This window comes from Coloeus monedula (genome assembly GCF_965178545.1).
Source record: "Coloeus monedula genome assembly, chromosome: 1".
In the NCBI taxonomy this organism is placed as follows: Eukaryota; Metazoa; Chordata; class Aves; order Passeriformes; family Corvidae; genus Coloeus; species Coloeus monedula.
In genome coordinates this window covers 92,359,239-92,371,791 of record NC_138781.1, presented here as the reverse complement: position 1 = coordinate 92,371,791, position 12,553 = coordinate 92,359,239, and the positions used below count along the sequence as shown (strand labels likewise).

Sequence of the window (12,553 nt, the reverse complement as noted above, 5' to 3'; positions counted from 1 at the left end):
AGGAGGACCAAGCAAAGAATAATAGGTTGATGCCTCAACATTTTGGGTAGTAACTGGCACCTGTGATTACTGTGTAAATGCAATACAGTAGCTGCAAGAAATGCTACAAAATGTTTATGATTTGTCCAGCTATTTACCAAAGCTGATACCCTTTGATTCTGTCTGTGGGAACACACTTTTATACTTTCTTGCTGTCTTCTTTTTTTTTTTTTTCTGGTTTCAGTTTTCCACTATTTTGACATCATTACTGTAAGCTTGTCCAAAATTATTTCATTACTGCAACTAATTCATTCTCTTTGCTGGCATACATAATAATAAGCATTTTTGGTGTAATGTTTGCTATATTTTATTGACACTGGAAATGTAATTAAGCAGAAAAGTGTAAAGAAATGTCCATTATTCCCTCCACAGTGGGTTGCATTTACTCTGTAAAATCCAGTCTTGCTCCTTAGTGTACCTTTCCTAAGAGTGAAGAAAAAGCTATAAATTGCTATTTAGGCACTAGTAGTCTCAGCCCTCTGAAAGAAAAGTCTTTTCTCTTCACAGATCAGCTTTAAATTTCATACTTCTGGGGTTTTTTATCAAGGAAGTTTTTTGTTATAGTAATTTTTGGTTTCCAATAGCAGTTTTCAAGGTTGGTGTTTTGTGTGAATCATCTTTCAAATGTGAAGTGTTAATTTGTTGCCAGTCCCATGAAGGAAATTCTGTAGCAAATAACATTGGTTTGTAGTATGGGGTAATTTGTGAAGCAGATCCATAATATTATGCTTCAAGTAGGGATTATCTGCAGAAAAGTTGTCATCAAACTTGAGTTGTCACTGTTACAGTAAGTTTTTAACTGCCTCGTTAGTGTTGTCTGGTCTTGGTGTTTAACCAGATATACTTTTGAAGCTGTTAATTAGATTGAAAAGGAAAATATTTTCTCAGATCTCCAATTTCCAGTTCTAATCATAATCATAAGACATCTTCATGGGATACTGCAAACTTTTTTCTTCTCTGTATAAAAAAATCAGCCATACATTTGCAAATGAATATATTTTTGGAGTTTTCAAAAACTTTCTAGGAAATATCCTTTTAAAAACGTCCCCCAGGTTATGCAGTTCTTTTTTGAAGAGCACAGATAATGTATATACATGTGCTACGTAACACCTGCCCCACCTCCCACCCCAATAAAGGGCAGAGAAGGGGCATGCCAAAGCATGTCATAAAACCACAAATGAAGAGATGGGTCTTCTGCTGTGCCCTTGCATTGAAAAATATTAGTGCTCATTCAGGGAGTGCAGTTCCACCCCAGCAGTGACAGTGTCCTCACAGAGTCTGTGACAGCCCCTTCTTCCACTGCCCTCCAGCCCTGTGCAGGGAGCTGGCAAGTCTCTTACCGACTCTTACCTTGAAGACTTGTTTCTTAGAGACCAAAATGATAACAGTTTGTTCTCCTGAGAGTGAATAAACAGTGAGTTCAGCTATGGAGAAACAAGGGTGATATTTTTCTCTTGCCTAATACTGCTGCCTTAGCTTCTTGTGTGTCTTTTGTCATACAAGCTCATGATTCTTCTCATCCTTACACATCCTCTTTACAGCACAGTCAGACTTCGTTCCCCACCTCCTCTCTCAGTTAAGTAGTAGAGAAATCTCCCATGTTTTCCCTAGATGGTTGGCAGCACATCAAACTTCAGATCCTTACTTCCCCCCCCCCCCCTTGAAATCCTCCTTGCTAATGTGTTTGCTGTGGCTCCCTCTTGTATACTGGAGACTGGACTGCCAGTAATTCTTAACAATATCTCTGTTAAATAGGCTTTCCAGCTTCGATGAAACAGCCACAGAGCTGAGATATCTGTATGTCCTTTTTGTTAACAGACATAAGAATACTGTAACTCACTATGGAAGATTGCTGTTGAGAGAAAAAAATGTGTGTGAGACAGTAATTAAAAATGAAGACCAGTGAACTCAATCTGTTTAATATCCTCAGATTACTAAATGTTTCAGCAAAGCTCGAGTTCTCAAAACCACCTAGTAGGTGTTATCAGCCAACAGATTGGATTTTGAATGTAACTTCCTATCTACTGATGGATCCTGCTAGGTATTTTTGAAGTCTGGCTGTGAATAAAATTTTTTGCAGCTGTTAAGTGTAAAAGTGCCCTGAAGCCATAAAACTGTGTTCTTCAAGGGATTTAGTTTCCCTCTATGCTTTTCAATTTTTATTTTTATTTTGGTGGTAGTAGTAACAGTAGTAAACAGTTAAGAAATGCGGACTGACAAAGGCCTGATTGGGAATCACATCATATCTCAGGTGACACATGGTATTGCTGAAGAGTGTATTTACCACTGGTGTTTGCTACATAGTCCCGAGGCAGTGATGTTGCAGGCTCTCTGTACAGCTGAGAGGCTTCAGGAGCAGAGCTGTCACAGACACAAAGCTGTTAAGGGCGTCAGTCGCTGAAATGCTCAGCACTTGCATCTCCGGCTGAGCTCAGTGGAGTTGGCAAGTGTTCTGCTCCTAGGAAAAAAAATACCAGAGCCTGAGCATGTAAGTGGAAAGTGACACCTTAATTATGTTAATGTTTCGGCATTTTTTTCCTTCAAAATTACTGAATCTGAATATTACACTACCACTGTGATTTAAAAAAAATCACACACAGCTTTATCGCTAGTTTGATGAGACCAGGTATTCCCTTCATGTTTTGACATGAACAGAAACATAACAAAGCATGCAATAGAATGGGAAGTGTTTTGGAATGAAAAGTATGCAATGAGAGGAAGTTTCAAAGTAAACTCTTCTAAAACAGAAGGTGCATTGATGATTGTTTTTAGTAGAAACTTTACTTCCTATATGTGCTTTAAAATCCAGAGAAGCAGCTTTAGTTAAGCTGGTTCAGTCATAACATTCCTGAATGTCAGAATTCTGTACCACAATCCTACACTGCTCCTGCAAATTCGTTTATCTGACTTCTGCTGTAAAATCTGGTTTGAATTTACTGGGGCCAGGAGTAGGAAGATGGGGTGGTAACTTAAAGCATTGACACAAGTGCATTCTGCAACATGCTTAGAAACTTGCAAACTATCATTATCTTTGTAGGGGTAATGGAATTAAATGTTTCTGGTCATCCCAAGAACTTTATATTTTTAACTTCTCAATTGATTGATTTCAGCTGAGTTGGGAGAGTGTGAGCACCCTGAGCACACACCAGAGCTCGTGTCTGAATTCAGGTTTGCACCAAACCAGACCGAAGCAATGGAATTTGACATTTTTCAGAAATGGAAAGAGTGCAGGTAGAGTATCTGTGTGGGAGTGGGGTCTCTAGCAACAGGTTTGCTTCTCTTCCAAAGTCAAATCCCTTCAACAGGCATGAAGTGGGGATTATGTTTGTCAGTGTAGAAGTATTATTAAAAGGATTTGAGCCCTCTCCTTCTCTAGAAATAGCAAGCAGTAATTTAGTGAAGGTCGGTGGGGTGAGTTTTAATTTTTTATTGGTTTTTCTTTAGATTATTTTTAATAACTTAAGGAGTCAGGTCTTCTTCCTGTTTATGTTGGAAGTAAATCTCTTTCTTTCTCTCCTTCTTTCATTCAAACATAAATTTTGTGTTCAGGATGGTAGCAAACTAATTTCCTGTCATTTGTTAATAAATGTGGTACATTTCAGTGATGCTGTGTTACCTGAACTTTCATCCTTATTGGCAATTTTAGACCTTTTTCCATTTTCAGTCTTCTGATTTATTTTCATTTGGAGGGAAGAGGGTAAAAACATAAGCTAAGCTTGAAATACCATTTAGTGTCATTAAGATTGAGGACACAAAGAAAAGGTTAGGGGAAGGAATTTGAAAGCATTTAAAGTGGACAAAAATCTTTTACCATGAAGTATGAATTTTATTTCATAGGGGAAAGAGCCCAGCGCAGGCTGAATTGTGCTACTTGAACAAAGCTAAATGGCTTGAAATGTATGGTGTAGATATGCATGTAGTTAAGGTAAGATCCATGTGATTTTTTATTTTCAGTGTGAGATCCCTGCCCTGGTGTGGGTCAGTCCCTGAGGGGTGTCCTTGTTTTGGTCTGGATTGCCCTGTGGGCCATGGTCCCTCAGAAATACTTCCCACCTGTAGCACTCCTTCCAAAGGTGCTTCTCCATGCTCCCACAGTGTCCCTTTCCACATGCTTTTTCCTATGTCCCTCAGTTTCTTCCTGTTGTGTCTCCTTCCCCTGGCAGGAGCTCCCTGCTCTTAAACGCGGGTGAGCTGAGGTGTGGGCTCCCCTGAGTACAGTGTTGGTGTGGGTCCATCTCCGTGGATCTCAGAGCCACTTGGAGCAGCGCATGGCCTCCTCCCACAGAGGGCACCCTGCAGCCTCCTGTTGCCAAAATGTGCCACTTGGCACCCAGTACAGATGCGTATTCTTCTGCTCTGTAAAGTTAAAAAAATATGCCAACCTCATTGTTTAGTTTAAGACCTATGGATTTTGCAGTCCTACTGTAGTAAGATTTACACTGCTCATGGTGGATTGATTATTCTCTACTTGCTTGCAGGGAAGAGATGGTTGTGAATATGCTCTTGGACTGACACCAACAGGCATATTGATCTTTGAAGGAGCCAACAAAATAGGCTTATTCTTTTGGTAATCTGCTTTTGTGTTATATTCCTTTTTGTTAAAATGCTTAAATCTTTCTCGTTTGCATAATGGGATCTTGGCTGTATTTTGTAATTTTTAATTGAATCTACAAAGTTTAAAATCTGAAGGTTAAATCTGAAGGTAGATTGGCCTGGTTAGAAGTACCACTCTTAAACGTGAAATAGTTGTTGAAATAAAATTCTTTTAATAGTCTGTTAATCTCGTTCTTTTTGCTTCTTGTGTTTAGGCCTAAAATCACAAAAATGGACTTTAAAAAGAGCAAATTAACGCTCGTGGTTGTAGAAGATGATGAACAGGTAACTTCTTTCCCTTACTTGGGCCTGATCCAACAAAGTGTGGTGTGTGCTCAGGCTGGTAAGAACACAAGGGAAGCTCAGCACACTGTTGGTCCAGGCTGTGTTTCTCCTACCAAGGACAATAACTAATATCATGCATGCCAACTTCCAAAGCTTTTGTTTCTGCATTTAGGGCAGAGAGCAAGAGCACACATTTGTTTTCCGGTTAGACAGTGCCAAAACGTGCAAACACTTGTGGAAGTGTGCAGTGGAGCACCATGCCTTCTTCAGATTGCGAGCCCCAGCAAATAGTAAATCTAGTAGATCCGACTTCATAAGGCTGGGATCACGCTTCAGATTCAGGTATTTAGCGAAGTAACAGCACTGTATTTATCTCTGTACAAAGGAGCAGGTACAGCTTCCAGCAGAAGGCAGTAGTTTACTTTGTTTATTTCTGTATTTTAAGTGGGAGGACAGAATATCAAGCAACACATGGGACAAGATTACGCAGAACTAGTACATTTGAAAGAAGGCCCAGCAAGAGATACCCTTCTCGAAGGCATTCCACTTATAAGGGTAAGTGTTTTCATACATGTGGTCACTGAATCTGTCATGCAGGTGTCCCATTAACTCCTATAAATGTCACATTATAATCAGGATATCTGTTCCACATTATAAAAAGAAAAATATGTCAGATCACCTAAAAAATCAGAATGTACATGGTTTTTTCTTTGCCAGAGTTTGTTGTTCCCGTCTTCTGTTTTTATCTACAATTAATTCTTCCACCCCCACTTATGGAGGAGGTACCTATGGTTTCTTTTGTTGCTCTATTGAGGAGGAAGGAAGAGTTGCAGAAAACCCAATAAGGGGAAGCATGTAATGTTTTTTTGAAGAATTGCTAGTGTCCTGTGGAGTGGAACAGTGTCCAAAAGCCTCACTGACTTGCTTATCTAGCCAGACAATTTTAGGGTTATTGAGCAGTCTCATTATGCAGTTGTTGCTGCTTTCCTGACTGTAATGATATGTTATTCACCTATCCACACTCTGACCTTAACTAACTTGCCCTGGGAATTGAGATGTACTGAATTTAAATGGAATGACAAGGAATTGATTTCCCTTGTGGTTTTGTAATTTGTCCTTAAAAACTTGAGCTGAGATTTTTGTTCCATGTAGAAAAGCCTAGGAAGGAACACTGCAAGACAATCCCCTTCAAATTTTGTATGGCTTGAGCCTGCAGGTATAGTTGCCATAGGGAGCAGGGTGAGCTGACATGCCCTTAGAATGTCTTTGCACTCGTTTGCATTCCCAGAATATAAACCACAGCTCCATGAACACAGTTCCTTGTGGTATTATAGGGACATTTTTATTTCTCATTTACAGTGGGGGGAGAAAGGGTATCAAGCATGCATGCTTTCTAGAGGTTGTAACTCTTTCCCCTGGTTCTTTCCTTAGTACATGGACGGAGCCTGTTTAACTGAAATGCAAATCTATTAAATTTGTGAGATGCTGTTATGTGAGACATGAGAGTCAACTATATAGTGTGGGTTATTTTATTATTATTATTAAAGAATGAATTCTTTACATTTGATTCCTACCATAACAGGATCTGACAGACATGCATGGCATGCCCTGTGTCTCAGTGCTTCTGTACTTATGTCTGTGAGATGGAGGGAGATGAGAGAAAGCATGGCTTCTGCTTAATTGTATTATTCTCTGTCCACTGCAGCCAGTCAGAACTTTTCATACCCAGGTGATCTCCCTCTAGAGAGCTCAACAGCATGTTTGTTAAGTTAATGCAAAAACTCCCTGTAGATTATTATCTTTCATGCATCTTTTGGCCATTAAGGCCTGTACCTAAATGCAGCTCACAAGGGTGGGATTCTCTCCTAGCTCTGTTGCTTTTGAGACTTTTGCAGTGTCTCATTAACTCTGTGCATTCAGCAGGCACTTGGATTTTCACTGTATCACTGAGAAGCTTTTCAGTGCTCTTGAAACACGCACTGTCATAAAAAAGAGACAATACATCCCAGTTACTCAGCTGCCTTCTTCGCCATTCTTTCCAGCCTGTCCAAAGCACAGGCCAAGACCTTGTTGCTCAAGATTACTCAGTGCCTCCAAGGATTCCCAACTAATGGGCTGCTTTGGCTGCCATTGTTCCCTGTAATAAGACACAGGCCATTACCAGCTTTGTGAATACTCTGGTTTCAGTACGATATTGAAAATTTCTGCAAGGTGTAGTTTCTGATTTCCAAGGGACTCAATGGTACTGACATGGTACTACAGTAAGGTAAGAAAAGAAGTGGTCTGGTTATGCAGAACATCCTCTGCCAAAAGTCCTTTTGTGGCATTTGGGAAGAATATGCTTGTCTGCTGTCATCTCTGAAGGGCTTTAACTCTTGCAGGACCAGAGGGAGGTTTGTGTCTGCCCTGTACTTTGACATGCACAGGATTGTTAGAAAGCACTGGGCTGCACTTGAAATTCAGACACTTTTGTGCAAATATGACTGTGTGAGGATTCACTTTAGCCATAGTGTAACACCCCAATAACAAGAACTGCAAAATGGCTGATATTTCACTTGTCTTAAGGTTTTGTGTTTGTTTCTTTTTAAGCAAACAATCCTGTGAAAGCAGCACAACTGTGGTAAGTGACTGCCCAAGTTCTCTCTACCTCTCAGTTGCTGTTCTTGGGCTAAAAGGATTCTGAAGACAATCTGAATTAGGATTTGTAGAAACAGATTCTCTGGTGTGGGATGAATTGCTTTGGCATGTCTCATTATGCATCACCAGATTCTTCTTGGGGAATGCCTGTTTCTATTGTTTAATCTATTTGTTTTTATTCTTTTTATATTTGAAGTCAGACTAAAGTAAAACATACTTCTTTTTTGCTCACTGCTATTATGCTAGTTTATCAAGCATAATTTGTTCCTGTTTTTTAAATGTAAGGTGAAGAAAAAATTTTTACACCCCTCTTTTATGTGTTAACTGCTGTGGTGTATATCTTGAATAAAATAATGATGTCCTTAAGAATATGAATTTTACTTCTCTCTTGTACGTGCCTGAACTAAAAAACATTGTGACATAGATGTATTGATTACATAAAAGCAATTTTTTTTCTCTCTTAGTGCTAAAAATACTCCTGAAGTCCATAACTACCAGGTAAGAGCATAACAGTTACAGAGGAAAATGTTGCCATTTTTGTATTTAGTGGTAAATATTTTTGCTCTTTATAATTTGTACAGCTGGTTTGCTCCCCTTTCCTTACTCTGGGGTGAGATTTTCTGATGTGTCAGAAATAAACAGCACCAGATTGGGGTTAAGGAGAAAGTGGAGGGACTCTTTTCTCTTTTTCCCCCTGTTCTTGGATGCTCTGCAAGCTGTGCTCACTCTATTTGCCATCTTCTTTCCCTTCCCTTTCCTTTCTGTGAAAGTTAAAGCCTTTGGGACTGTGAATGTGATGGGCCCCAGGAGACTGCTCTATGAGCAAGCTTTTGTCTAGAGCAGCCTCTCACATTGGATGATCGTGACAATTTCAAAGTTGCAATTATCTCCCTCATCACAACACTTACAGAGTTCATTGCTGGTCAAATGCTTGTTTTTTTATGCACTCCAGGGAAAACATTACCTGGTTTCCATCTGTGCTACTTGACAGTTAGTGGTACTGAGAAAGCAAGCTTCCAAACTCTGTATGTGCATGAGAACTTAGTCTTAGCACTTTTTATTAAAACTCTAACTAGTGGTTTTGTTTTACTGTTTCTCTTCAAGATCTTGTGGCTATGTGAGGGAAGTGCTGTCACCAAAGACAGGTGACCTTCTGAAGCCTGCTGTTATAACAGTAACCTTTCTTACTCTCCACCTTTGATCAAAGTTGACTTTTTTTTTATGTGCCAGGTTGTCTGTCAAACAGGAGAGCAATTTTCTTTGCCTTTTCCCATGAGTGTGTCCTAATGAGTAGGCTCATCACCAAGAGGCTTCACGTATGTGCTCAATGACATGGGAGAAGGTCTGAAGCAGTAGGATTTCTAGGGTACAGTGGGAACATATTCCTCATGACCCCAGGAAAATAAAAGGTTAAAGTTAATAGGGAGCTTTTATGTGTTTTCTTTAACCAGGTTCAATGTTTTCATTTGCAGCCACAGTATCATCCTAATATTCATCCTGCTCAGCCCCACTGGCATCCACACACACCTGTGAATGTAAGGTAAGCAATCTTCGCTTTGTGAAAAAAAGATGATTACTTCTTTCTTTATCTGACTTGGTATGAAGCTTTGGTGGCCGTATTGGGCAATTCTCTGCACAGAAAAAGCAAAGGGAAGTAAGAACTATGGGATATAGGGACAGTATTAAATAACTTCTGTTTAAATTTTGCTTTGGAATATGAATTTTTTTTTCTATTTGATTTCTAATTCAAAATTTGAAATACAGTGTTAGTGATTTCCTGTAGGGAGTATGTTGGATAGAGAGATGCTCAGTAGCTTCCCTAAATCTCATTGCAAATTGATCGGTATTTGTTTGCATTTAATTTCCTAAGACAAAGAGGAAACTCATTTTAGTGTAAAATTAAGTTATTAATGTCAGAGTCTTGCAGTGGAGCACTGTTTTCATCTTTTGCAGAAATATATATGGAAAAATGACAAATACATGGAACAATTTATCAAGCACTTTACAGATAATTAGTAGAATTATAACACTGAGTTTTTGAGAACTGTTTCACAGAAATATTCCTGCAAGGGCTGTTGTGCTATCTTTTTACATTCTTTTTTGTTTGTAGCTAGTGATGAGAGACATTGAGTGAAAAGAAATTTTGGAAAAAATTCAGTCCCATTAAAACCAGCTTGTGGAATGCACGGTAGAGGCATGCACCTGCTGGTAGATACATGTATATATGTGTACACATGATAAAAAGCAGCCACTTTTTTATCCTAATAAAAAGTAACCTTTTTAGATGACTCAGTCTTTTAGAGAAATAATTACCATCTTCAGGAAAAAATACCAATACCCTAATCTTTGTTTCGCCTTATCTAACATTTATATTCTTACATTACAATTGGTAGACTTTTAGTGTGGGCAGGCTTTGGGGATGAGGCTGAGCTTAAAATGAATGAAAAGACAATTTGGTCTGAGTTTGAGTCTGAAAATGCAGGAAAAAGGCAAGTATCTTTAATATTAGAAATACTAGGTAGAGAAGCAGACATAGGCATTGTCGTCTCAAAATTCCTTGCACGCAGCAGTAAAGCAGATACTAAATTTATGCTAGAAGCAGAAGACTTGAAGTTGGGTAATGAACTTTGCCTGTATTTCAGGCTCAGGAGTCTTCCTGATTTTAGGGTTTGCTTATCCAGTTTATTATGAGTGCTTTAAAATGTACAATTTCACATTATGAAAGAGTGGCTGCCAAGAGAGCTTAATGATTTTATAAATCATTTGAGGTTTTGCTGAAATTTTTCTAAGGATTCCATCACTTACGATACCAGTCTGTGACATTTTAAAGCCAAATAGTTCACCCTGGAGCAGAATGATATTGAAATAAGCACAATAATGTATTGTAGTGTGTGTAGACAAGCTCCCCCTCCAGCCCCTCCACTGCCTGGGCAAAGACTAAGGTCAGTGAAATATGAACAATGGCTTTTTTTATAGCAAGGCTTGTAAGGCTAAAAAAAAAAAAAAAAAAAAAAAGCCATACTTAAAAGCTCAGTCATAAAGCTTGGTAGAAAAGGTGCTCAGAATTTTTGTGCCATTCAGGTAGAAGCATTTAAATGTGCGGTTAAAGTGGAAGTTTCAAGTTATTCTAACTTGGAGTCAAAGTGAAAGAATTGGACATTTAAGGTCTTGGATAGCTTGATTTGAAAAAGCCTAATCCATTCAACTGTGAATTTGAGATCGCAGCTAGAGGTGCATAAAATTCTTTCTGCTGGGCATGAAAGTCTAGAATGGGCATGGGCTGAAATGACCTATGCAATACATGATATATAGATAGATAGATAGAGCTTTTGTTGAATAATTTGTGAAATACTATTTGGAATTGTCTCAGTTTTCTTCAGTTGTCTGTCTTCAGTTTTCTAGTAAAATTCTTTCAGTGAAATTTCTTGCAGATTCTTTCAGTGAAATTGTTTGCAGTTAGCTTAATATTTAACCTGTTAATTCCAATTAACAGTTGTCATTATATAACTTAAGAGTATATCCACAAAAAGGTAAAATCTAAACCTTGCCTATGTTTCTGCTACTATAAAAAAACTTACCAGAATCATAGAATGTCTTGGGTTGGAAGAGACCTTTAAGATCATCTGGTTCCAACCCCCTGCCATGGGCAGGGACACCTTCCACTAGACCAGGTGACCCAAAGCCCCATCCAACCTGGCTTTGAACACTTCCAGGGATGGAGCATCCACAGCTTCTCTGTGCAACCCGTTTCAGTGCCTCACCACCCTCACAGAAAAGAATTTCTTCCGTATATATAATAATTGCAGCTTCAATTTGGTAATAAGGTAATGTTCAATATTGTGGTTTCCTACATAGTGTTCAAAATTGTTGTTTCATTTATTCCCCTCTCCGCTGCAATGATTCAGGGGACACTGTAGGAATGGTTGAAGTTAATATCTCTAAGCAGCAATAAGTAATGAACAAGTAAGGAAAAAGGTATTTTCCTTGTAGTACTTCAAGTCTCAAAGAATTACCTGTACTAACTGTAGACTGGGGGTGTTCTTAAGAAAATGCAACTGTGTAAATTACAGGCTGCTTTAGTGTTAATTAACTGCACCAGTGCCAAAGGAATGGCAGCAGCTACAGAAGAGCAATTTTCATTCACAATAGGATTGCCTTTCTTAACCCCTTGCACTTTAAGGATGTACTTTCATGAGCTCAATGTTTTGCATGATATGTTCTATTTTACTTGTTTGTTGTACAAATTTAGTTTTCCTGTAGCCTCCTCCTCCCTCCCCACCACCCCTCTGGGATTCCAGAGCATTGATGCACTACGCTTGTCTAGAACATTGAAAACAGAGAGGGTTTTTAATGACTGAGCTCTGGTTGAAAGGCTTTTGAAATCAGCTAAAAGATTCACAGTTGTTTCAGTGGCTTCTGCGTCGGAGCTGTAGGTCTGTCCCCATTTCCTTCCCGCGCTGTAGCTCCGTGTGCATGCTTAGCACTTGCGGGGTGAGCTCGTGTTACTGTGTAGCACTCCTAAGTTGACTTCCATTCCTCACTAACCAATAACTGTGCAAATGGTGCAGGCCACCCTATCACGATGACAGGCCCTATTGGAAACCCCCCACAAGTGGAGAGGACAGCAATTTACGGTATATCCAGGAACAGAACCAGAAGAATTTAGGAGGAGTCCAAAGCATGGTGTACCAAGATAAACTCATGACGACACTCTGAAAAAGAGCCATCTTCATTTCACCTGCCATCTTAGACATCATTGCATTCCATGGTCCTTGTCTGTCTGCAGTATGTTCAAAGTGTATTGTGCATAAAGTGTGTGTCTTCGTATGTACATCCATCCTTGTTTAATGTTCGTGGACATTCTTGGGAAAAGTGTTTTCCATATCTTTGTAAAAAAAAAAAAATTTTGAAAAACCTTTTTCAATTCTGGTAAGAATTTTCAGTGCCCCGAGACCAGAAATTTTCTGGGGATTTACATTCTACCCAAGTTTCAAGTCTG

General features: G+C 39.1%; 1 protein-coding gene across 1 annotated transcript in view; it reads left to right on the top strand.

Moving 5' to 3' along the window:
• EPB41L4B (erythrocyte membrane protein band 4.1 like 4B) overlaps positions 1-12,270 on the top strand; it is a gene marked incomplete at both ends in the record, with an annotated part of 82,200 nt that extends 69,930 nt beyond the window's left edge. Inside the window, 10 exons of the mRNA XM_082278283.1 lie at positions 3,150-3,270; positions 3,877-3,964; positions 4,518-4,606; positions 4,848-4,917; positions 5,090-5,259; positions 5,363-5,472; positions 7,507-7,537; positions 8,019-8,052; positions 9,027-9,094; positions 12,123-12,270. Coding sequence (XP_082134409.1) covers positions 3,150-3,270; positions 3,877-3,964; positions 4,518-4,606; positions 4,848-4,917; positions 5,090-5,259; positions 5,363-5,472; positions 7,507-7,537; positions 8,019-8,052; positions 9,027-9,094; positions 12,123-12,270 — 929 coding nt within the window. The remainder of the gene's footprint in view (positions 1-3,149; positions 3,271-3,876; positions 3,965-4,517; positions 4,607-4,847; positions 4,918-5,089; positions 5,260-5,362; positions 5,473-7,506; positions 7,538-8,018; positions 8,053-9,026; positions 9,095-12,122) is intronic.
• Positions 12,271-12,553: the final 283 nt, after the last annotated feature.